The sequence below is a fragment of the Melozone crissalis genome, unplaced genomic scaffold (assembly GCF_028551555.1).
Source record: "Melozone crissalis strain CALT ecotype California unplaced genomic scaffold, PUWL_Pcris_2 ptg000042l_1, whole genome shotgun sequence".
NCBI classification, from domain to species: domain Eukaryota; kingdom Metazoa; phylum Chordata; class Aves; order Passeriformes; family Passerellidae; genus Melozone; species Melozone crissalis.
The window spans coordinates 23,298,823-23,324,676 of NW_026535820.1; the positions used below are offsets into that span (position 1 = coordinate 23,298,823).

Consider the following 25,854-nt stretch of genomic DNA (forward strand, 5'->3'; position numbering starts at 1 on the left):
TGAGTTGACAATGCTCCCTTGTATCCAAAGTAAGAAATCCTGTGATCTAGATGGGTAAGCATTGGAACCAGAGCTGCTCACTTTGGAGCATGGCTTTTAAAAAAAAAAAGCCAAGTACTAGACACAATACCTCATACCACCAGAAACAGCTTCCACAAAATGAAGAGACTAAACTGCTGTTAGCATTAGAATGAGTCACGAAGTCTTCTAGACAGCTGGCACAGGTACCAGACCAGTAGCACACTATCTAGGTGTTGATTAGCAGTAGTGTAAAATTATTTCTTTATTTACACAGCAAGTCAAGAAACATTTGTTAAAGGGAAGAATCAGACCACTACCAATACCACAAAGAAAGGAAATGTGTTTTAGCTTATCTGCCCTATTCATGATTTCAAGAAATCAACAAAATAAAAGAGCCCTAGCATATGAAAGCAGAATGAAACGTGTTTCAAAGCCTCTCCTCCCATTTCTCCATCCCACCCAGGCTAGCCACTTAAAGCTGTAAGCTGTTATGTCTGCAAGCTGCACTGATAAAACAATGAGATTTGGTAATCTCTTTACACCCAAAATCATTATACTTAGCTAGATTGTACTAACTCTAACACAAATTTTAAAGGCTATGAAGAAACAAGGCAACTTTACAAATAAATATTATCTGTAGCATCAGGCAACTTATCTGCTAGGAAAACAGCAAAGAAATTCTAAAACAGACCCTTGCTATCTTCAAAGTGACACTGGGCATTACCTTCCCTTTTTGGTAATGAAAATATCAATTGAACAATTTTTTTTCCTTAAACATTTGGACAGACAAATTATTTTCTTATTTTATCTAAGAGGGGACGTATACACAGGGTCAAAAGTTTAGTTTGATAGAAGGCACAGAACAGATACCCTTTGATACCTCCCAGGCATCTACTGAAAAAGGTTAATCATTTAGATCTCATAAAATTACATATTTTAAAATAATCTGGAGCTTATTTTTAACTATTGTTGCAATCTGCTGTTCAAATACATGGAGCTAAATATTTACCTGTATAGTTGAATCCCCCATTATAAATTTTGCTCCTTCTATTACAGCCATATATGAAAATCTTAGTTGATCAGGAGTCTGAATAAGTCCCATTCGATATTTTCTCATATCCAGTAATACCTTCTTAATATCTACAGAAAATGGGTCTTTTTTCTCCATCTGTAAAGCAAGTTACATTGAAAGTGTCAATGGTATATAAAAATAATTACAAGTAAAAATTAATCATTAAATTCAATCTAAAATCTAATTTGTCCATATTATGCTTCTATTAGTTATAAGGACGATTAACATCTCAAATGATTTCTAATTTGTTTTTGAAGGAAAAATGCGAACCATCTAATGAAAACTTACTATGAACAAATCAAGGATAGCGTATTAAACAAATAAACTGTACCCTAACATTGAGTCTTAAAATTAAGACATATAGATATGCTCAATTTTATTCAGGCTTGTATTTGGACTTTGAAATGGGACTATAAGAATCAGAGCTGTAAAGTAATATTTCCTACTGCTTCTGAATAGAACAGAATTCAGACTGACTGATTATGGCAGAAGTTTCTTTATGTAAAGCAGAACCCCAAACCCAAGCAATGCACACGCTTGTCCCCACATTACATTCACAGAGTGTTTCTGAAGTACATTTCCATCAAAACATACCTCTATACTTTTCAAAATGCATAAAACCAAAGAAAAATTGAAGTAAAAAAAACAACAACAACAACAAAAAAGTAAGTTGAGAGGATCTAATCACACCAGAAAACGTGTCTCTTGTAATTCAATTGAAATTCTACTTTAGTTAAACCTGTCCTTTTCACTATTACCAAGCACAAAGAGAAAACTCTGTGCCTGGACTTTCAAGTCCAATAAAATTTTTTATTTATTTAAAATATTTTTTAACATTCATGGTTCACTCATGTCATGAGCAATTATAGATGATGCAGTTCACTATAAGCAAACAATCTATACATCCCTGATACACTGGAACTGGCTGCCAAGCCCCATTACCCAGAGGGCTGCACAGCAGGGGAAATTCAGAATTAGGAGCATGCCTGAGTTCTCATCCTAGTTCAGATAACAATAACAATTTTCTGTATGCTTAAAAAAGGCCCTGTAGAAAAAGACTTACAGATTTAATCATCTCAATATATATTCACAAGCTTTTTTCATATGGAAAAAACAACCACTCCTCAACCTTTTCTAAGCACATCTTACGTAAAAGGAAAAGAATGTTTACAATTTACTTTCCAGGAAGCTTTGAGAATATATAATTGTCCTGGGGTACTTCAAGAGGAATTTGTAAATTTCAAGAGCTGTGGTTTTGCCAGCAAAATAGGTGAGGAAAAAAAAAAAAACATGATGTCTTAATTTAAGTTTCCACTGGAATGTCATTAACTTCAATGTTTTTATAGCCTTCTGACCAGAAAGCCCATATTGGGAAGGTTGGCAGGGTGTCAGGACAAGGGAAGGGGTGACAGAGAGAACGCAAACACTTACCAGAACAAGACAAGTATCTACTAATGAAAACGTGCCGGAACGTCCTATTCCCGCACTGCAGTGAACAACTGCAGGTCCGTGCTCGGGGCTCAGTGAACCAGATTCTCTGACTTTAAACAGGAAGTTCAGGAATGAAGCTGGGGATTCAGGAACTCCAAAGTCTGGCCACGTGGTATAATGAAAATGAGAGATCATCCTGGACTCACCACTCTAGAAGTGAAAACAAACACTAGAACTAGAAAGGATTCCTCTTTGGCTCAGTTAGTGCACATTCCCCCAAGCTCAATCAACAGCTCTTGTCTATTTTAAACCTCCCATTAAGACAAACAACCCAGTAACTTGCTTTAAGCTGGATGACGACCAACAGTGCATGTTGAAGCAGTTTTATATGAGTTGGCAATTTTCTCCTTTGCAATTATTACGACGCGTGGGTTTTTTCTTTTTTTCCTTCTTCTTCTTCTCAAACTTCCAATATTATGTTTGGTTTGCTTTACTATTTACTCCCAAATGTCTTACTCCCAATAATGCAGTTCAATGTCTGACAGCAGTTACTAGACAGCTAGAATTAACATGACTGAAATAACCCATGTCAGCATTGTGCACACTCTGCACTTTGCTTCAAGCAAGTTGTAATGCCAAGAGGTATTACATCTCCTGCACACTAACCACATTACTGAGAGCAGCAGGAAGCGTTCCTTCCTGGAAAAGGCTATAAAACCCATACAGCAGGATGTCCAGCAAGACTTCTGCTGGACATTTTCTATCTTTTTTAAGTCAAAAAGGGGGATTCCAAAATCATACAGCTGCTTTAGAACCACTCTGTTAGAGCTCCGATCCTAACTCAACCATCTAACTGCAAGTGCTGAAGTGACAGCAAGAGAGTATGTATATGAAGTTTGGATCACATTGTTATGGAACTCACTTCAGACCTGCTGTTAAGTGCTGCTCCTTGCCATGGTGATTCTGATTTTAGCTCAGGAATTTTATACATGTTCAGTTACTTTTTAAAATTTATTAATTCAGTTATTTCATTTTTAATTAATTCATCTATAATTTATTATTTCAGTTATTTAATTTTTCACATACACTGACATCTACATAAACCTTGGCAAAGTTTGAACACAAAAGGATTTAAAATCAATGTATTTCAGAAAAGGTATTCTTCTTCTTCAGCAACAGTAAAATATAGCCATGAAATAAAATAAATTCTACTGTTCTTCATGTGCTCAGTCTGTTTCTACTTCCCGTGAGAGACAATTTATTAAATTCCTTTGTGAAACTAAAAGAATTCACTTCATGGTTTCTGCAGTAACAAAAATAATTCTCCCAACTTGTCTTTTGCCTTCAATGCCCAATACTGCAAGACGACCAATACTTTCACAGAAAACAGTGGATATTAACACGAGTCCAGTCACTCTCAGATGCACAGCTATCTTCCAGAAATATTTTGTCTTTTGGCTAGGTGCTCAACAAGGACAATAAAGTGTGATCTACAATATTGGGAAAACAAGTTTACATTAAGATTTCATAGGGGAAAAAAGGAGTATCAGGCCCAAAACTGTATAAATATGCTGAGACTTTCCCTTGTCTGGAGCAAAGCATTAAAGAGTTTGCATTTGCTCTCCTACTGCTCTTCTGTACCTAGTTTTTCAAGTAGCAAGTTAACTCACAAATGAACTGAATGACCTGTTTGTTAAAAAATTATGAAGAAGGCACATTTTTCGTAAGAAATCTGTAAGTAACACTTAAGCAATTTCCTCCATTTCTAAGAAAAACAATTCATCACTTTAGAAACAAAACTAAGGAAAAAACTAGAGGTGAGCTAAATGCACATGCTAAGTAAAGGCTGAAGTTGTTTCTAGATGATCTCTGTAGGTAGCAATTGATATTCCCTACTTCAACATTCTGAAAACATCCCTTACACCTCAAGAAGGTAAAAATGCCTTTTTCTGTCACCTCAAGAAAGGTGACCTGTGGGGTTTGTTTGTGTGGGCTTTTGTTTGGTTGGGGGGATTCTTTTGTGTGGGTTTTTTTTACCCCAAACAAGAACTGGCATCTACTTCCTGAAGAAAAAGAACAAAGTATGGCTAAGTGTGACCCTACTTATACACTAATCTGAAATACTTCTTTCCAAAAGAGAGATGAAACAGTGCTGTTGTACATGTCACCCTGCTGTAACCCACAGAACTACATTTTTCCTTCCTTTCTTGTATGAAGGCTTTATCCATCCCATGATTTTCCATCCCTTCAGCTCATTCTAGAAATACCTAGTCTCTTCATCTCTCTACAAGAGCCCCACTGCGAGGCGCTGGAACCAGCCGGTCATCTTTGAATTCGCAGCCTCTAATCCTACAGCCAAATCCCATTTGAGTATTTCAAACCTCCCACACTGCTCTTAAACAGAATGGCTCTTTCAAGTGGTGCTTGGCAGCCAAGCTGTACAGCTGAAACATTGCCTTTGTGAGGATCTGTACCACCCTTTCTCAAACAACTCCCAGTCACTGAGCCACACAGCACTTCCATGAAGTGACGTGGGACTGTTACGAGAAGAGGTCTGGCTTTTTGATTCACAACTCTTGACGGAGAAAAAGTCAAATTTAAATAACAACTAATTTAATTTGAAGTGTTACCAGGAAACTAGCTAATCTTTTCAAATAAAAACCCCTGGACTTCCAAGACTCAGGCAGTACTATAAAATTTTATATGTAATGTACAAGGGATATAACATAGAAATATTATATATTTCTGCATGGTAACTGAAAACCAGCTAGTTCTATGGTAACCACAATGCAATTTTCCAAGATTTATTCCCTAAAACTAGCTACCAAAAAAAAAAAATCTTTGAATGACCATGGGACAAAACTTACCTATTTTGGTTAAATTACTCAAACTGTGGAAGTTTTATGAACTACTGGGATAAGCTTTCCATAAATAACCAAGATAGCTAAACCTGATGAACTTGCAAAGACAGACACCACACTGCACAGCTCTGCACTGACTACTGGAAACATCAACAGTATAATCAAAAGATGATCAAAGGACAAGCTCCAAGTTACAGAGACCCATCCACATGAGGACTTGAACAGAACAGGAATATCAATTAACTTCCAGCAAAACAAGCCTTGCCATAACCTTTTTACAGTGACTATCCAATCACTCCAAACAAAAAGGAGCAAAAATCTTCAGAGTAACTTCAGGTAGTTCAGTCACATGAGAGTTTGAACATGAATAAAGCACTACCAAAATGCTCAAAGGTTAAGTTGGTGCCTTCAGGGTCAAGTAAAAATTAAAAAGGGAATAACAAAACAATGCTGCTCTGTTAAGTTTCACACACTGCTAATAAAAGCCATAATCAAAGTGCTACTGACAGGGTCAAATACATGGAGACATAAAACACCTACAACCCTACAGTGGTTCCATATTTAATGAACTTGCCTTAAGTTCATTAACAACTAATTTGATCATATAAAAATGAAAAGGCATCCTCTAATGGCAATATTCTACAAACTGAAATTCAAAACCATAAATCAACTTCTACCAGAGTCTCCTCTATTTGCTCATTCATGATGGCCAAAATGTTTTCCAAAATTTAAACAAAAATAGCCTTGAGGATAAAGGGGCCAAATAATTATCAGAAACATTCTGGTTCATCCACAGGATCAGCTAAGCAGCCTTGCATTACCTTAATCTGAAAGTCACAGCCACACAGAAGCTTGGCACTAAGTTGAGAATCCATTTTACTAATGGGTTTTTCCAAATATTTGCTATTTGTGGAAGACCCAAGATTCCACTAGAGATTTATTAACGGTCCTCACTCTAAAATATCACACCACCAGTGTCACATCAAATTTAGTTCATTTGTCCTAGTCCTTTCTCCGCCAACAAGTATTTTCTTCGCAAACCTCTCCTTCTACTGCTGTATTCTTACTTCCAGAAACCCAGGCTGAGATACAAGTTTCCTTCTGCAATATCAAATTCCACTGCTCAGTTTCCTTATCCAAGCAATCCCTGTCTTCCCTGAAGATCTGATGTTCATTTGCCCTTGCATAGTTTGTCTGAATTAGTCTGTACCTGAAATTACTGAAAACAAAGGTTTCTTTCTCTAAAGACCAATACAAAAAGTTGTGACATTAAGGAATAAAAAAGCTAAAAGCAACAATAAAGAATAATACAAAAATACATATTCAACACAAGGTGGAGTCTTTCCCAAGTTGGATGTCAGAATCTAACAATTCTCCTGCAGCATTTTGCAAAGGTTATTTTATAGATTTTACAGGCTCTCATACACCTTGCTATGACTTCTCCAGTACGCTGGGAGACTTTGCTTCAAACCACAGCCATTCAACAGCTTCACTCATAAATTATTATAAAATTTTAACATGAGCACATTATCTTTCTTCTCCTTTATTTTCCAAGGGGCACTGGTTGGTGGAAGCCTTCACAGTAAGTCTCTATTAAGGGACAGCTCTGATAACTGAACTATTCCAGTAGAAAGCAGTACTCAACTTTCAGAAAAGCTGACAACTGATACCACCAAACCCATGGAAGATACAAAATGAACCGTGGTGGAAAAGCAGCTTCAAATACCTGCATTCTAAAATATACATTGGGTCAGGCAAAAAAAGTAAGCAAATTCAAAAATGATCACCAGCAAAACAAAGAACATTAGGCATCTTTTGGAAAGATACCAATAAACACCATTTTCTCTCCATTTTCTCTGTGCTAGCCCTAAGAACAAAATTTTCCTAGAACAGATGTAAAAGAAAAAAAAAATCAAACCAACAAATACCTGGATACCAACCAACCAACTACTCAGAGGTTGTTTCATTGGTAACAACATAAACACTTGACTCTTCATATACCCATATTTTGTTTATCTCTTAAAGAGATTTGCTGCAGTAAGACAAACTTAATTGAGCTCAGAATGCTTGCATTATAAAGACAACCTTGGTTCTCTCTGTTTTCAAGGAAATGCTAAATTTTAAGTATTCTGGGCATTCGGAGTATATTTTGTTCATGAGTCATCCTATATTCCAGGCATTGAGTGGCTAAATGTCTTACACTGCCTCCACCAAAGGCCCCTGCAGAATAACTTACATAAACACAGTTAAGCTCACATTTCAAGTTACTGTGAATAGCCAGTTCCCACAAGTTTTATGGTATAATTATCAAATTCTTACAAAAGGCTGCACATAACATTGACAGTTTTAGACTAGAAACTATGCAGCTTTTTTTGCTTGAGTAACCAAGTATGTTCTGCTTCTCCTACAAAAATTATGTGTTGGAGTTCATGTTCACGGAGCCTTACCAGAGTGTTAGAGATATAAAATAAAAATTCATTACAGAAAGATTAGTATTTGTGAAACTGATTTATATCACTGTCCTGGGTTTGCCATCTTCAACCAGGACAATGACACACAAGAAACTCTGTACAGTGCTGACAGGTCTGCACTGCTGGTCCAAAACAAACCCAGAAATTTAAGTGCTCAATAGCTCCAACCCAAAAGTCTACTGAAGTATACACTGTGCTGTTCCCTGAGGCATTTCTGCATTTTCCAGTTAATGTTATGTTCAAACATAAACATGTAAAGAAAATTGCATCCTTTGAAAATAGGAAGTTTAAAAGTGAGAGCCAACATCAGCTGAACAATTCCACAAAGAAGCCTTTCTGGTAGTTAGGAAAACTTGCCTCAGCTTTCCAAAAGGCAGAATTGCTCTTTTTCAGGCACTAGCTACCCAGCATTACTCATCTTTCTTTTGCCTTTGCTGTCAATAAACAAACTACTAAAGAGAAATTCTTCAGGTCAGCAGGACAATATTTCATAAAGCTCTTCTAACATGGAGAAGACCAAGCAATAACATGCCAAGTTTTATCATGTTGATCTCATGAGGGAGGTTATGAATTAATGAATATTATCTCAGAATACCATCAATAGTTACTATAAATTCAAATATATCAATGGCTGTCTAAAACAACATGCAGAACACCTTCAAGCTGTTTTCCCAAGTTCTCTGACAAAGATGACCTTGAAAATTTGCCATACTAGCACCTTCAATTAAAATAAGGCAAGATAATATTTTACAAGACATAGCTGGAACAAACAGATGAGCTCTTCAATCCTGTCTTCCAATCTGAAAGAGATGCTCCAATCCAAGCTCAGGCCAGAAACAATTATTTTAAGCTTAGCTTGGTTAAATTGTCAGTGTGCTTAATTTTTTAAGAGAAAAGGATGGTTGGTCCTATGGAGCAAAAGGGGAGGTGGAGCAAGAGAAGATAAAGTTACCTACCTACAGGTGGTAATCACTCCTCCCCCCAAAAAGCTTAAGACAGCTGGACTAAATTACATAGAAATCTCAAGTTCCAGTACAAAATCAGTAATTACTCAGTCAGGTATCTGATATTCAAAGGAAATCAGAATTTTCCACTCTTGTGTTCCTCCCTTAAGTTAATTCTTACAGCTCCTTTAAGAATCACCACTACCATCACTTAGAATTCAGCATGTTAAGGTACCAAATGGAAAATACAAGTACACAAATGCCAAAGATGTTATCTCTCCTAATGTATAGGCTGAGGTCTAAATCACCTGCTTATTTCCACACAAACATCTTCAACATTCTCAGAAGTAAAGTGCATTAAAATTTCCACTGTAAAAGCTCACTCAAACCTGAAGTGACATCATGCTAAGTTGTTCTCATGACACACTTAAGCCCACAAATAGGAGCTGTACAGACTGAGCAAAGCTTACATTGATATTTTCTAATTGCAGTAGATGCACTGTGTAATAGGATTTGACATCTTCAGACACCAGTCTCACACGGAATCCTGTTTCATTGAATGTCATAACGTCGTCTTTTTTTGTTGGCCAGTATTGTGCACACTTCACCTAATGGATTTTTTTAAGAGAAAGAAAAAGAAGGGAAAAGAAAAAAAGAAAAATCTTGTTAAATATCCTTGCATGTGCAAATTCTGAGTCCACATTGTTCAATACAGAAGACTCAAGTACCTACTCCCACTTTGAGGAATTCCTGAAGTGCACAATGTTTACAGCTAAGTTACTACAACTGTTTCAGTGGCTATTATGCATTCCAGTTTTATGTGTTTATGCTTTCTTCCATCACATGGCTAACAAGCTTTGAGACACATCTTAAGCCTTCCCCCTCCCCCCTCCAGTTCTCCACAGGGAACTGAGATCTCTGCTCAGCTATTTCAGCACTTCTCCCCTTTGTTTCTGACTTGCACACCTGCACATTTACAGAACTCATCTATCACACCTAGTTCTACCCAGGCCTGCTGAATACTGGAAGGTTCTAGTCAAACAAAAGAATGAACAAACCAATGCAAAACTATTCTTTGTCTTGTATTCCTTTTGCTCTGCACTCAAACTTTCTCTAGGAAATTTTTTGCACAAGAAAATAGGTGACTTTTTAACAGACCAGTCAATTTTTTTTCACAAATCTGCAATGAATAAAAAACATTAACCTCAAATGACATTCATTTATAACAAAAATCTGCAATGCTTTTAGGCACCATAGCAGAAAAACTACATCACAACAGATTTGTGTATTCTGCACATATGTCAATGGTTCTAAAGAATCAAAAATAACTAACTTAATAGATCAATTCAACAGCTCTTGGGCAGCAGTCTGCCTTCATTGTTACAGCTAACATCTCTATATAACAGATGTGCTACTCCATGACATTTAGAAGAATCAATCTAAAGATGCTTTTTTTCGCACCTTCCATTTTGTCCTGGGAACATCTTGCACTGCCTCTACTGCTCACCAGTTCTATTTGTACACCCTTTCTCAGAATGCTATTTTCACCTTTCTGGATGTACGTTTGTTACATGCTATTTTCACCAAACTGCAGGTCTTAGCTCCCACACCTCACTGTCACATTAAATACACATTATACTGCACACAAGTGAGGATATTTAATATTCTTCTAATGTAACAATCAAACATTGCGCAACTGTATTAAAACTGGTGGCTTATTTTACGTTATGCCCAGTGTCACTTACCGATTCTTTTTCAACAATCCTGTTCAACATGACAACTGCTTTGGTTTGTTGTTGCCATACCATTAGCCAAAAATGACAACATGTGTTAGGTAGTGGACCCTGTGTAGTAAAAAATACAAAAACAGGCATGAGAATGTATAGGCAAAGCAGTGTTTGAGCACATAGTTCACTGTGGGAAACAGGAAAGAGTCTTCCCCTTAAATTTAAACAAATTATTAATAGAATTATAGAAATGGCAGGCAAGAAAGTAGCCACAGATCATTCCAGAACTTAAAAAGGCTGGGGGTTTTTTAAGGCAAAAAAAACGAAACAAAAGCAAACAACAAATCAGTAAGAACTCAGGGAATGGTTATTTTGGCTTAAGCATCGCTACTACTGTGCTGTTAAACGAAAAGCTACTGCAGGCGTGCTCAGAGGGTACAAGATGGCTTAAGGGTCAAAGTATTGTTGCAACATATTTACAAAAGAACTGAAGAAAAGTGCAAGAAGTATTTGAGAAGCTTCATATGCAGTAAATTACTCATACTTCAATATCCCCTTTAGCTTTTCTTATAAAATAATCTCTTAACAACTATATCACACAGATACTGTACTTCATGTAATAATGAGATACTTTTAATTCACGGAGAGATGAAACAATCCAAATATGAATTACAACTGTACAAATCCCCCTCCCTAGATTCTCAATCCCTGTAATAACCCAGTAATTGTACTGCTTACCTGTGTTAAAATATAATATCTCTGGGCTTCTTCTATGACCACTAGGCTGGCATTGATATAATCATTCTCAGTGTTCTGGAGTTTTACACGACTGTGATCATCTAAAATTCAAAGAAAATTAAGAATTAATGATGCATCCATCTCGATGAATACTCTCTAACAGGCAAGTTTAGGTTTAGATCTAGTCTACAAGCAACTAGAACTAAATTTTGCTGTAAGACCCAAACAGCAAACTACAAATAAGAAAAACTAATTTCTCACATAACTTTGATAACTGCCCCATTCTCCCATTGGCATTTCATCAGAGTAATTTCAGGCAGCTATTAATAGAAGCTGCTCAGAAAACTGGAATACCAATTTTTCTTTAAAAAAACCCAAGCAAACAAATTAAAACTCCCACACAAGCCTAAAGGTCCTCACAGTCATCCCTCAACAGTTACACTTCCTTAATACAACAGCACCACAACTCACACCAGACAACTGTCCTATCACACCAGATCACTCCACAGCACTATTTCCTAAGTTCATTATTTCCTAAATTCTGAGACTTTTGGTGAACTGAAGTTTCAAAGGTTGGTGTAGAATCATAAAGCTAAGCTCACACAGCTAAAAAAAACTAGGAAAATCTACTTGCAGTAATTCAAGCCAGGCTTGAATTTGATTAATTTCATTTTCCCTGTAAGCTATTGTCTAATATTATACAACACAAAAAAACTAAAAAGGCACATGCAAACCAAAAATAGTCAACAAATCATCCAATTAAATGAAGCCTAATCTAACAACATGGTTTCATCTCAAAATTACACAAGCAAGACTGACAATTCCCCTTTTTATGCCAGAGACAAGCAAAGGACTCTGTTTAAAATTCTACCATTAAAATGAGAAAGATTATCATACTGTCAAACTAAAAAAATGCATAATAAAAAGTCATTGTGGCAGTTTCTAGAACCTTTTAGTATGTGAGTTATGAACCTCTAGGAGGTTTATGAACCTCTAGAAGATATTTAGGTAATCAGACTTGTTGGCAGTAAGTAATCCTCCAGCCATTTATCAGTCCCTGTATTAAATAAACAGTAATTTCAATTTAAAATTTGTACACAACAACATGCCAGAAAAGGAGATTCAACTGACTGTAAACCTCCTGAAGCTCAACATCTAGCAGAATAAGAAGAATAAATAAAAAATAGCAAACTAAAATTACTTTAAGAAACTTCAACATATCTCAGGAAGAGATGGAATAGATTCCATAAGAAAACTGACAGCAAAGTGAATTATGATGCAATACCAGTTTTTAAAACTGAATTCACCTAGTCTGACCCACAAAACTCAAGTAGTGCCCAGACTGCTGTTAAAATGCCAGCCCAGCCATCCTTGCACCAAAAGGCTCACACTTCCTTTAGACAAACACTTTGGGAAACACACAAAGACATTAGCAATTACCAAGTATCAAATTCAGCACAACTGCAATAGATGAACTCACAGGCAGCCTGGGCAGCACCAGGCTTATATAAACCTGGATAGGCAAAAAGCTGATGGCAATCAAAAACCAGTTAAAGAATTAGATAGACTCTTGCTCTACAGACTGCTTGTATGATTTAATATGAATACTTTCCATGTGTTTGGAAACCTGGGAAAAGTACATTTACTAGGTTTTAATCTGCCTTTACATTCTCCCTCTGCTATTGGCAACCACCAAAGATCATCTTGTTGGATTTGAGTAAAGAAGTCAACAGTAAAGTAGAACTGTTTTGCTGCTGCTGAAGCACTCAAATTTGGGGTTGTTGCCCCACCTCCCTTAGCTCCTAGCTTTTATATGCACTCACATATGAACATGCAGAGAACAGAAAAATGCTGAAAATTTATTTTTGATATAAAAGCTTGAGAAATATACTGGGTTAGTCTGTTTTCATTAGCATTCCAGCTGTAAGGCAAGACCATCTTAACTTTCAGGAGTCTTAAAAGAATTATGATACCCCTGTATGAAGAAAAAAAGAATATTATCAAAGCCAAGACACAGCAAAATTAAGACACATGTGCATTTTAAAGTAAAATATATCTCTTTGATATTATTTTGCCAGGATAGGAAAGCATTACTTTTTCATTTCATGTATCACTTTATCTGAAATGTTTCTACTGGAAAGAAACCAAGACCTCTGTAAATATTACATGTCATTTGCCAACAGGAAAAACTTAAGATCTTGTTATAGTAAATCACACATACCGGTACCAGTGTTCTCGGAAAGGTGACGCAAGCAAGCACAGTTAACAGTTTAATCACCCGGCGGCAGCTGCTGCACTGCTGCCAGGGACAAATGACTGCAGCCCCCAAGGAGGCTTCCTACTGGAATCCTTACATTCTCACATTCATTTTTTCCCTTCTTGCACATTTTGCTTTGTAAACATAACAAATAAAGTTCTGCAAGTTGTTTTCTTTAAGTCCCTTTAATAAGAAATTCTATGCACAGCCAGCCTCCCTCTCCTTCCCCAACTAAAACAGAAGAGATCCTGCAAGTACTCTGGCAGACAGTCCAAAGGACAAAAAAAAAAAAAAAGAAAAACCAAACCACTAGAATATATTGATTTCTCTTCTTTCAAGGGATGAGGTTCTTAAAGGACACAATGACCTAGAAACCTCATTCAAACCCTGGCTTGCTCTTCTGAATTAACTGAAGCAAGCCAGCTTTTGACAGTGAGTTAGCTGTAATGTATTTCCCGTATGTATATAATTTCCAGTTACCAAGTACTTAAGATTTATATGAATGATAAACCTATCTTTAAGATAAGATTTAGCTTATGTGTTGCCATGCCCACAGCAGCTAAAACACAGTACTGCTTTTCTGAAGTGCTAATTCCCCTATTTTGACAAACTACACAGCCTGAAAAGGAAGTGGAAACCTTAAAAATTATTCTCATTCTGGCTCCTGCACTGAGAAAAAACACTCCCAGAATGACCCTATCTGAGTAAGCAAATTCTGATTACCCATTTCCAGTGGAACTCCATCCCACTGACAATACTTCCCAAAACTTCACCATGTTCATCCATCTGCTCACCTCTTGCTTAACAGAAAATGACAAATTCAGTTAAAATCAAGATAAAAAATGTTTGGCATTTTACATCACGCAGTTCTTGCAGTTGGTTAATAAAAGGCTTTCATTATAAAACAAGTGTGTTTCTAGAACACTGTAAAGCTTCAAAATTATTTTTTATCCAAGAGACATCTCTGGTCCCCCAAATATAGAGCTATTAACAATAGAGGAAGGAGAAATGCTACTTAGTGGATTAAAGAAAGTCATAAATAAAACATGCAGCCGCAAGCCATCCCAGTGACCCTGCCTAACCTTTCCCGCCTACCAACAAATCCCTTCCATTTCACTAATCTAAATCGAGCCTATCTGAGCTGCTAAATTATTAAAATTGCAATACTCTGTCACTAGACTTACAGTCTCAAGTTTCAGAGGTAGCCTAAGGCAAAGGAAAGGCAAAATGACTTTTCCTCACCACCCTGTCACTGGTTGTACACAATGAATGCCATCAGTCATGGCCTAGCTCACCACTGAAATGTATTCATACCAGAATATACATGTCACTACTGCATAGCATCCGTACAACTGCAAGCAGGATTATGGGAAAAAATCTTAGGGCACAATAAAGTTTACATCAGCATGTGCTATAAAATTCCCCTCTTCCCCAAGCCCAAAGGAAGAAGTATCTCCAAACTCAACAGCAAGTTGAGTTTATTTTACAATGTTTCACGTGGTAAGATGTTTTAGAGAATCATTAGATAACATCATAAAAATCACCAATGTTAGCTTCTAATGTGGGCAAGAAATGTAGCAGGCTTATTCTGGGCTGAACATCTCCCTGTTCTCAGCACATACACTGGAAGCACAGGACAGAAAGGGAACAAACATTCCTGCAATGATAATTAATCAGCACCATGTGTAAAAAACATTCAAATCAGCTCCAACTCTGTTCCCTGTAAAGCACAATTCTCTTCATGTTCCTCTCCTGTACTCTATAAGCCTATGGTTGAAAGATCTGACACAAAATCTACTCAAGGCCACAGGAAGAAAACATGAGAAATCACTACCTTGCAAGATCTTCTAAAAGCAACATGATCTATCACAGCAAAAATGCTCAGATGACCCAGGTTCTTGAGCAACACACCATGTTACAAAGAAAGGCTAAAGAGAAAATTGTGTAAACCCCCATCTACCCTCCAAAAGCAAAAGGCAAAAAAAAAAATCCTTCCAATTTTGCTGAGGGGATTTCCTTCTTGCCTGTAAAACTGGGACCTCAGTTCTAAAGGTCTTTACAGTCAATCTGAGACACTACACTCATAAGAACTAAGGTTAAGATTTAGAAAGGAAGTTAATTACAGAAATCTTTGGGGTTTCATTAAAATTATTAACAAAGAATAACAACCCCACAAGTTACTTTGCTCTGTTAACAACGTTTTCTGAGAAATGGTTTCATCTGTCCGGAAATGACTGGCTGTCAAACCAAACCTATTTCAGATTAACTTCCTGTTTCAGTACTATGAAGCCAAAATACTCCTCTGCCTATTCTAGACTAATACCAAACTATTAGACTGCTATTTTTTTTTTCATCTAGGCAGTAATTCTTGAGGGCTTTTACCAAACCAAACTTACACATGCTACAGATCTTTAGCCAATGAAAACAGACACTAACAAAAATACTTATGAAACAGGAAACACTGTGAAATTCAACCATAATGGGCAGAGATGCTTAACCTTTCCCAGCAAACAAATCAACTTTTATCTACAAATGTATGGAACAGACACAACTTTGTTTCAGTGTACTTGTCCCAGGTATCACAGTTGAAATGGGGCAAACCAACCCAAAATATTTTTGCCTGGACTCGTCATTGACATATTTCCCGTAAAACTGAACAACCTTTGCACTTCCTCTTGCAGACACACCACCTCAGATTGTAGACAGGCCTGGCAGCTAGCATGGTTAACAAACCATTTTCTCGTTGCTTTTGGAGAAATAAAACTCTTTCTTTAAAGCACATCTTCCAGTATGATGAAGTAGCTAGATCTTAAAAGTCCAACAGCTGGTTCTGAAAGCATTTGACTATTTGAGAATACCACTACCATCCGTTTTTCATCTAAACACTGTTAAAAAGCACCGAAATTTGCAAAGTGAAGGACTGAAATGTCAAGATTGTGTGAGACGGAGTTGTCTCACATTTCTGCAACACCAAGTCCTTGCATGCATGCACCACAATTAGATGTGTTCACCACAGTGACCAAACTATCCAGAGCTTTTATCCCAGCTGCTTTGAAATTTAGGCACTGCTACCTTGAAATCTTATTTATCATATACTGCCCTTCCAGGCCTCTTTCTGCTCCTGACTCCCATCGTTCTTACTGAAGCAACTGAGTCATATTTAAAAATACAGAAGTAAAATTCAGGAAGAATTAGCTAGTTCAAATAGTGTTTTGTTCTGTTCTCCTGATACAACTTTGTTCTTAGTGCCGAGTACTGCAAGCTATCTAGGTGGACCAATTCAAACCATCCTTCTTTTATAAATGCTAGAAACTGACTCATTCTCCATAAAATTCATGATCTTATTCAGTTCATTCATCATGCAATAATCTATGTCAGAGTGTAACAGAAAAGCTCTAGCCTTTTCCTAAGCCAAACCACTACTTCAATTTTAGATTTTATCTCTCTGCTTTTGCACTGGCTCCAGGAATTAATGCAATCATTCATATTTTTTTCTACTGGCTAAACATGCATTTCAGAAGCAGGTTTTGCCATGACTAAAGCAAAGGCGTTTGATGCTCCCCACTACTGTAAAAGGCATGCCATGATTAAGGAAAATATTGAGCTCCACATAGCTGCAGGAGATGAATACAAGTCACATCCATAAGGTATTACTGGAGGCATTATTAGATACTACTTAAATAATATCATGCATTTTTACTTCTTTTAGAAACACTATTTTTAAAAAGAAAAAAGCACAAACAGTTTGAAAGTAAATCTTCACTCTCTTTACATGAATTACATTCATGTATGGGAGAAACAGTAGATAAATGCACAGACACAGCACCTGACAAGGAAATTGTATAGGATGTTAGACCCAGGACTAGAACCTAGGACTTCTGGGCTCAAATCTTACTTCTTGCCTTCTAATATTTCAACTTAGGTATGAAACAGAAATTTAATTGAACATCTCTTTCAGCACTGGTAAGATGCTAATGCTGTGCTGCAACAGGACAGCAAAGCCGGGACACCCAAGTGCCTCTGCACAGACCAACTTGTGTGCACCAGAGGCCTGGCTCCATTTCTGAGCCTGGTGACAGGCAGGCAGCCTTGGCCCATCCGGGGATCTTCCTCAGCACGGGACACTCCTCCAATGGGATGCCATGCAGACACAGCCAGCAGGCCATGCACTGAATTCCAAGGCTGAGTTCCATCAGCACGTGTGGTAAATGGATTTATATAAAATTTCAGGGAGGGGGGTTCAGCACCACACCAGGCTGGACCCATCTGGTACAAATTCACTGTGCCAGGGGAGCATCCTGGCAGCAGCCTAAGGAGCAGCACTGCATCTCACCAGTGTGACTCAATCCAGGACCCTTTCTGTGCCATTTTGAGAAGTGCTGTGCACATGCTGCCACCACAACTTTCAACTGGAAACAAGGAGCTCAGCACTTCTCCAAATCTTAGAATAGGTATTCAGATCAGGCTCTCAAGCAAAAAGCCCCAATATACCAGCAACCCTCCAAAAACTCTAGATTCAGTAATAAAGTGGTTTTTAGGACCCTCCAGTATTCTGGGAAACTTCACAAGGAACACACAAACATGTTATCTGTCCCAACTTTAATATACTACAAAAAAATTATTTTTTCCACTATCTGTAGCTCACATACCTTTTTGCAATAATTTTGGCTTACAATTTCTGAAGTGAAATGCTGATGAAAAGAAGCCCACAGCATCTCTGTAGCAGAGAAGCTGGTCTAAAAAAATTTTTTTTCACGTGAGACATAAGATCCTTATGTCAAAAAGACCATTTTATGGCAGTTAGTAGAAGTACAAAGCACTCCACACCTTATTTACTACACGGGCAAAACCAACAAAACTTCAAGCATTTTTTAAAGCAACAGTAGGAATTGAGTGGCATTTATCCACACCACCTTAAAAATGCGCAGAATCACTCAGTCCAAAAAGAAAACATTTCTTTTAGTCAAGGTGTACTAACTTAACCACTGTACTCATTTTTACAACAGATAAAGCACTATTAAACAAATAATTTCCCTATGAGAAAAATACCTCTAAAACATTACTCTGCAGCTCACAAAAATTTACCTATACACTAACACCTGTGATTTGCAACCATTTCTCATTCACCATTCAGCACAATGAGTTTAACATGCAGACTCTTCTCCCTCCTGTTATACACATTTATATTTGTGTTACCAAAAATCCCACATTAATCACAGGACACATGCCTACAGAAATAAACAAAATGCAAAATTTGCAATGACCATGATTTATCACCTCCAGTGTTGACAGGGTAAGAGAAGGTCTAGTGCAATGACTGCAGAAAAGGTACTCACATGGACTAACATCTCTGTATCTGTTTCGATTTCTGTTTTCTGGATATTTTGCAACTCTGTGAGGGTAGTCACTGGATTTGTGTCGGATTTCCTTAAAAAGACAAAATAAATAATTTACTTATAGCCAGCAACGTGATTAAGATTAACATTCTACACATACTATTAATTAAGCAACATTAGTAATAACTAACATTTTTTAAACCAAGTTTTTCTGCCCCTAGTGTCATTTTCACCCAGAAGATGCATTTCATTCACGGCCAAACTGCTACCATTTACATCTTCCTACATTTGGCTAAAACTACCAAATGTAAGCACCATCTGACAAGCAACTGATGCATCAGGGTCAAAAGGCAAGGAAAAAAACCCTAATCCCAAAACCTTATTATGCTCACAGTTTACCTCAGAGCTGCACATTTCCTCCCAAAGCAGTAAGGGACTCAGATGCAACAGCAGTATTCTGCTGGCTCCTTTAAAGCGACCGGCAGCATAAACCCCCACAAACATAAGTGAACCAGTTAATGATTTTATGGCTGCTATTAAGGGCCATAGGATTATTCTCGGTGGTTTGATGGCTCATCCCATACAGCTGTAGTTAAATGTGAACCAATATGGAGAATTCTGGAGTCCCAAATAGCAATGTGAATCAAAGCCTGTTCTCCCCACGCATTAACACAAACCTTCTAATGATCTTGGAGATACTCAGACTCACACACTATTTTAAGGACCCTCCTGTTCACACGTTCTGAATGTTCTGCTTTATTGATTTCTTCCCTGAGTGCACCTTTTCTACAATCTCACTAAGGCATACAGAATTACCTTATGTAGAAAACTGAAAATGGCCTTCAAAGTACATTGCTCTGTATTTATATCGCTGTACTGATGCCATCTCAGCAGAAATGTTGCTTAGTACAGAATTAACAATATTTTACTTTGAATTCTCCTTCTGTTTTTAGATTATGTTGCCACATTTGATCATTATGTCCCAAAGGGCATTTAAATTTATTACAACTGAGCATTATTTGGTCTTCTCAGTGTTCCCACTATCTCTGTCTTCAAGCTTCCTAAATGGTCTAGTCTATTCCCAGACAATGAACACAGCCAGAAAGGGCATCAGCGGAAATAGAACGTACAAAAGAAAGCTCTAATTTTTAGCACTGCCTGCATGACCTTTCTGTAAAATGTACTGCCAATCTGCAAAGAACATAAATCACAATGTGGAGCAGCAACTTCCAAGCAGCAATACTCCACGTATTTGTATAAAAACCTCTTATCTATTAGGTTTTCCATTTTGATACAGCACACTGGAACTTCTCTTGTTTACATGGCTGACAAGCTTAGGGAACTTGCTCATGGAACGAATGGATCTGGCAGGCATGCACAGCTGAGTTTCCATGAAAGGTAAATTTTGTATTACTCAGTAACAGGATGCAACATATTCTGTTTCTTAAAGCACCTGCACAATCAGTGCACAGGAACAGACCCATGCTTTGGTAAAGAAGTATTAAAATAGCTAGAAATACTTCTAGCTATTTTGTGATGGTGTGGGAGGGTAGGCTTGCTAAAAAGAATTAAATTTAAAGAAATATAATTACTAATTCAGAAATCAGTTTTCCCACATAATATCCAGCCATCCCACAGAATCACAGCACATCCTGACCTGGAAGGAACCCACGAAGACCATCAAGTCCAGCTCCTGACTGTGCACAGAATAACCCCAAGTACCACACCATGAGCCTGAAAGCATTGTCCAAACCCTTCCTGAACTCTGGCAGGCTTGGTGCTAGATCCTACTTATTTGTAATACAAATATTTCCAAAACTGCAACATCTGAAATACTGCAGTAGAGATGCTGTATTTGAGTCACATATAAATCACATAAATTACTGATTCAACAGAGAAAAAGCCTAATTTGAGGACAGTAAAGAAAACTTTGGGGGTTCGGTTCTCTTTCCTAATTTGTGAAGTAGTGCTATAAAATACTGCGAGCTTAAATAACTGCTCTAGCTGATACATAATGCCTGTTTTATGGAACTGACTGTTCTCGGAAGTTCTTAATCTCGTTAAAAATAAAACTGCAAATACTGCATTTTATTTACAGCCACTCGCGCAGAGCCCCCGCAGCAGACGCCGAGCTGGCCGATGCAGCGGGAACGGGGGCTGAGGAGGGAGCACGGGCGCCTGAAGAGCCGCACGAACCAGCGGAGCGTTGGGGGGGGGGGGGGGGGGCACCCAAGCCTCAGCCGAATCCGCCCTATCGGACACAGCTTCCCACAGCGCCCACAAGCCGCGGGAGCCCCGGGGCGGCTGTCGCGGCTCGAAGCGGTCCCGGTTCGGAGCGGTCCCGGCTCCGTTCAGCCCCGGGGGCAGCGCGGACCCGGAGCCGCCTCCGAGCTCGCGCACGCGCCTCGCCCCGCGCCTGCGCGCCACCGAGCCCGCCCCGAGTGCGCATGCGTAGCGCTTGCCCACGGCTCCGCTGCTCGCACCTGAGAGCGAGAGTCGTGTTGGCCCAGCGACTTCCGCTCTCCCCGCTGCTGAGGCGGCGGCGGAGCCGCACGCCAGGCACGAGTGCTGCCGGCCCGCGGGTCTTTCTCCCCACGCCGTTCCTCCCTCCCTGCGGCTATCCGGCTAGAGCCGACCACGCCGCTCGGCTCACCAGATAACGCGCCTGCCAGTCGTTCGTGGCGTCGATCTCCTGGAACTCCTGTTCGATGGCGGCGGACATGGTGGTGGCGGCGGCCGCCAGGGCGCGCGAGCCTGTCCGCAGGAGGCCGAGCGGCGAGCCTGCAACCGCTCGCACACAACCCCCCGCCTCACGGCAGCGGCGGGCTCGCACATACGCTCGCGACCGGGTGTCCCGCAGCCGGCGCCGAGCGCATGCGCGGCCCTCGCCCCGCCCACCGAGGGCCGCGGAGATCACGCCTCCCCGGGAGCAGGAGGCGGGAAGCACCTGGGGTGACGTCACTGTCCGGGCGGGGGGCGGGGCCGCGCCCAGGTGTCGCGGGGGCTCGGCAGGGCCGGGGGCTTCGGTCGCCAAACGGGCACCGAGCGTTTGTTGTCACAAAAATCACCGACTCAGTTCGGTTGGAAAAGATATCCGAGATCATCGAGTCCAACCTGTGGCCGAACATCACCGCATCAACCAGACTATGGCACTAAGTGCCACAGCCTTCTTTAAACACCTCCAGGCACGGTGACTCCATCGCCTCCCTAGGCAGTCCGTCCCAGTATTTAATCGCCCTTTCTGTAAAGAATTTCTTCCTAACGTCCAACCTGAACCTCCCCTGGTGCAGCCTGAGGACATGTCCTCTCGTCCTGTCACTGATTGCCCGGGAGAAGAAATCTCCTTTCAGGCACTTGTAGAGGGCAATAAGGTCACCCCCGAGCCGCCTCTTCTCCAGGCTAGACACCCCCAGCTCCCTCAGCTGCTCCTCACAAGACATGCACTCCAGACCCTTCACCAGCTTCATTGCCCTGATCTGGACACGCTCCAGCCCCTCAATGTCCTTCTGAACCGAGGGCCCCAGGATTGACCTCAGTATTCAAGGTGCAGCCCCACCAAAGTGCGTGCAGGGAGACAATCACTGCCCAGATCCTGCTGGCCACACTATTGCTGATAAAAGCCAGGATGCCATTGGCCTTCTTGGCCACCTTCACACTCTGCTGGCTCTCTGCTGCTGTTGCCCACTGGTCCTTTTCCACTTTTCCACTTTGCAGCCACTCTGCCCTCAGCCTGTAGTGCTGCATGGCTGTGCCGATGTCACTGAGCGGACGCAGGCCCCGAAGGAAGGTGCATGAGCTCTTCCAGGCGCCGGCGGGTCCCCAGCCCGGCTCAGCGCCCACCCCCGGCCATGTGCCCCACCGGCAGCCGCTGGGTCCGAAAAGCAGAAGTGCGGAGACACGGACATGTCGGACAGACAAATCTCGGCGGGGCTCGCCGTGCCGAAAGCAGAAACGCCGTGTCCCGCAGCGATTGCCTCACTGGGACAGAAAGTCCCTCCGAGGGTGGCTCCGGCAGACGCTGGGCACAGCCAAGGGTCGGGCCGGGCCGGAGGCCTGCGCTGCCGCGGGACACCAGCCTGGGGCCCGCGGGCAGGCGGGGCCCAGCACAGATCGTGGCTCAGCACAGGCCGCTGGGTAACGCCCGGCGCGTTAAAAATGTGTGAATTAGTGCCACAAAGGGGAACTACGAACCATCAGTGTGTGTGGGTATCTGAAGGGAGGGTGCCAAGAGCCAGGCTCTTCTCGATAGTGGACAAGAGGCCACGGCAGAAACTGATGCACAGGAAGTTCCACCTGGATACGGGGAGAAATTTCTTTATTGTGCGGGTGCCCGCGCACTGGAACAGATTGCCCAGAGAGGATGTGGAGTTTCCCTCACTGGAGATAACTCAAGAACCGTTTGGACGTAATTCTGGGTAATGTATTCTAGGATGACCCCGCTGGAGCAGGGAGGCTGGATCAGACGATCTCTCCCAATCTCCCACATTGTGTAAGAGGCGACAGCGCCTCCCGCACCCCGGTGACAGTCCTGCCCTCGGCCCCGCCGCCGCCGCCTCTCCCGCGGGCTCCTCTCCTGAACCTTAACTCCTAGCACACCCTTTCCCTGCCGCAGGCTCTCCCCCCACCCCAAACTCGGCTCCTCACGGGCTGGGAGGTTTTCCTGGAAATGTTTGTATCTGCCCTCTCCCACGCCCGAGGCGCCTCTGCCCTGCAGTGCGCCCCAGGCGCTCCCCTCGGCTCCCTGCTCGGCCACCACCGGCCCGGGCCCCTCGGAGTGCCCGACACCAGGCACGTACACACCGGCAGGGGCTGGGCGTGCCAACTGTGCTGTGACTGACTGCGGAAGGGATGGCATGGATCTGGACAAGCTCGAGAAGTGGACCCATGGGAAACTCACAAGGTTTAAGAAGACTCAGTGGTGAGGTCAAACCCCAGTATCAATATAGACTGGGTTCTAAATAGATAGAGAGCAGCCCTGCCGAGAAGCACTTGGAGGTACTGGTGGGTGAGAGGCAGGACATGGACCAGCAGTGTGAGCTTGCAGCCCAGAAAGCCAACCTCATCCTGGGATTGTGCCCCTCTCCTCTGCTCTTGTCAGCCCCCACTTGGAGAGCTGCATGCAGCTTTGGAGTCCCACAGCACAGGAAGGACATGAACCTGTTGGAGCAAGTCCAGAGAAGGGCCAACAAGTTGATCAGATGAATGCAGTCCCTCTCTTATGAAGAAAGGCTGAAAGAATTGTTCAGCTTGAAAAAGAGAAGGCTCAGGGGTGATCTATTCATGGCCTTCCAGTATCTGAAAGAAGCCTACAAGAAAACATGGATAGACACTTTTTAGAAGGGCATGTAGTGATAGGACATGGGTGAATGGCCTTAAATTGAGAGTAGGTTTAAATTAGGTATTAGGAGGAAGTTCTTTGCTCAGATGGAGGTGAGACGCTGGAACAGGTTGTGCAGAGAAGTTGTGGATGCTCCATCCCTGGAAGTGTTCACAGCCAGGTTGGATGGAGCTTTGAGCAACCTGCTCTAGTGGAATGCAAAGGGGTTGGAACTAGAGGATCTTTAAGATCCCTTCCAGACCATATGATTCTGTGATCTACAGTGTCACTTTGCTGAGTGTGGCTGTGCCATCACTGTGGTTCCTCGTGTGCTGTCGCCACAGCCCCTGCCTCCTGTGAGCCTCTCCTGATGTTTAAGCACAACAACAACAACAAGCATTTTTTTTTGAAACAGACTTTTGATTTTGAATACCTGTCACTGAATGCTGCTGCATTTCCTTTCTGCCACACTATGCTCTAAGTCCACTGGCTCACGTGCTCCCCCAAGTCCTGGAAGAAAAGCTGGAGTCCTGGACACCATGGGACTGTGTGATGCCTTTGAAGTACAGCAGATGGGAAAGCATGGATCAGTAAGTTCATAACAAGTTTTTCCAAGAAACTCAAGGAAATGTTGCACAAGATTTTCTTGAACTATGTGTTAAGCTTTGAAATCAATATAGAGAATGGCTTTCTTGGATTTTTCTGCCTGCACGACTAAGGCATGGGTCATGTCTGTAGTTCTGCAGGTGCTCTCTAGTTAATTAGTGTTCTGTGTATGATCAGTTATGAAACAAGCAAATAAGAAAACTTTTGTGAATTATGTTTGTGATTTAAGAGTACAGAAAAAAGTCCAAGGTAATGATTGATTTTCATTTGAAATAGATTTTTTTAAAATTCAATGAATAAAATTGTTCTTTACATCAGAAAACTTATGTTGCACAAGCTGGGTGCAAGAAAGAAAATAGGTACATGGAAGCTGTCTGCAAAATAATGTATTTTAATAAAGAAATTAAAATAGAAATCTTCTTCACTGATTTTAGTCTTTGGTAGGCTTTTCCCTGTATATAAGCTTGCTGATTGGTCTGGATTTATATCATTTATGACATTATGTGCTTTTCATTGTGCTTGTGATATTTGGGGATGTAGTTAATACTGGGACAGCAATGTAATTGTGTGGTTAGGAAAGGGAGTTTTATGGTAGCAGCTCCATCTAGAATCTCTAGCGCAGATCAGTGCCCAGTGACATCTCATGGAAAGCTAAAAATGTTTATTAGTTGGGTTTTTGCAGCTGGCTTAGAAAAGCAATAACTTGTAAACCAGGATTTTCTGAAGAAACTGCTATTGTCCCTATTTGGGTTGCTTTATTTTTACTGCAAATATGCTGAAAATGCAGCACCAGTTCTCTGGCTTTTAGTATCCTAGCCCAGGATAGGCCCAAGATTACATTTCTAATGGTCTGTGAAGGAGAACTGTATATACAACATAAACCAAGTACACTCATTAGAAAACTTATTCTGCCAATAGTAACCTCCCACTCTGTATTAGCTGTGCAGCCAAGCCCAGATGAACTACTACTTGAAGTCTTATGCCCTTGAGACCATGTGAGACATGCAAAGAGGGACAACACAGTTGCTGGAAAGTCTAGTATATTGTAGTGTTTTCTGTCTTAGTATAAACAC

At 40.7% G+C, this 25,854-nt stretch overlaps 1 protein-coding gene across 2 annotated transcripts in view; it reads right to left on the bottom strand.

Moving 5' to 3' along the window:
* PTPN2 (protein tyrosine phosphatase non-receptor type 2) overlaps window positions 1-21,637 on the bottom strand; it is a 29,812-nt gene extending 8,175 nt beyond the window's left edge. For both annotated transcript variants that reach the window (XM_054284735.1, XM_054284734.1), the window contains exons 1-7: window positions 21,512-21,637; window positions 18,859-18,949; window positions 11,266-11,366; window positions 10,546-10,644; window positions 9,271-9,408; window positions 2,525-2,734; window positions 1,031-1,189 (exon numbers count right to left, since the gene is read on the bottom strand). In XM_054284735.1, coding sequence (XP_054140710.1) covers window positions 1,031-1,189; window positions 2,525-2,734; window positions 9,271-9,408; window positions 10,546-10,644; window positions 11,266-11,366; window positions 18,859-18,949; window positions 21,512-21,580 — 867 coding nt within the window. In that variant the 5' untranslated portion in view covers window positions 21,581-21,637. The remainder of the gene's footprint in view (window positions 1-1,030; window positions 1,190-2,524; window positions 2,735-9,270; window positions 9,409-10,545; window positions 10,645-11,265; window positions 11,367-18,858; window positions 18,950-21,511) is intronic.
* Between the last annotated feature and the right edge of the window lie 4,217 nt (window positions 21,638-25,854).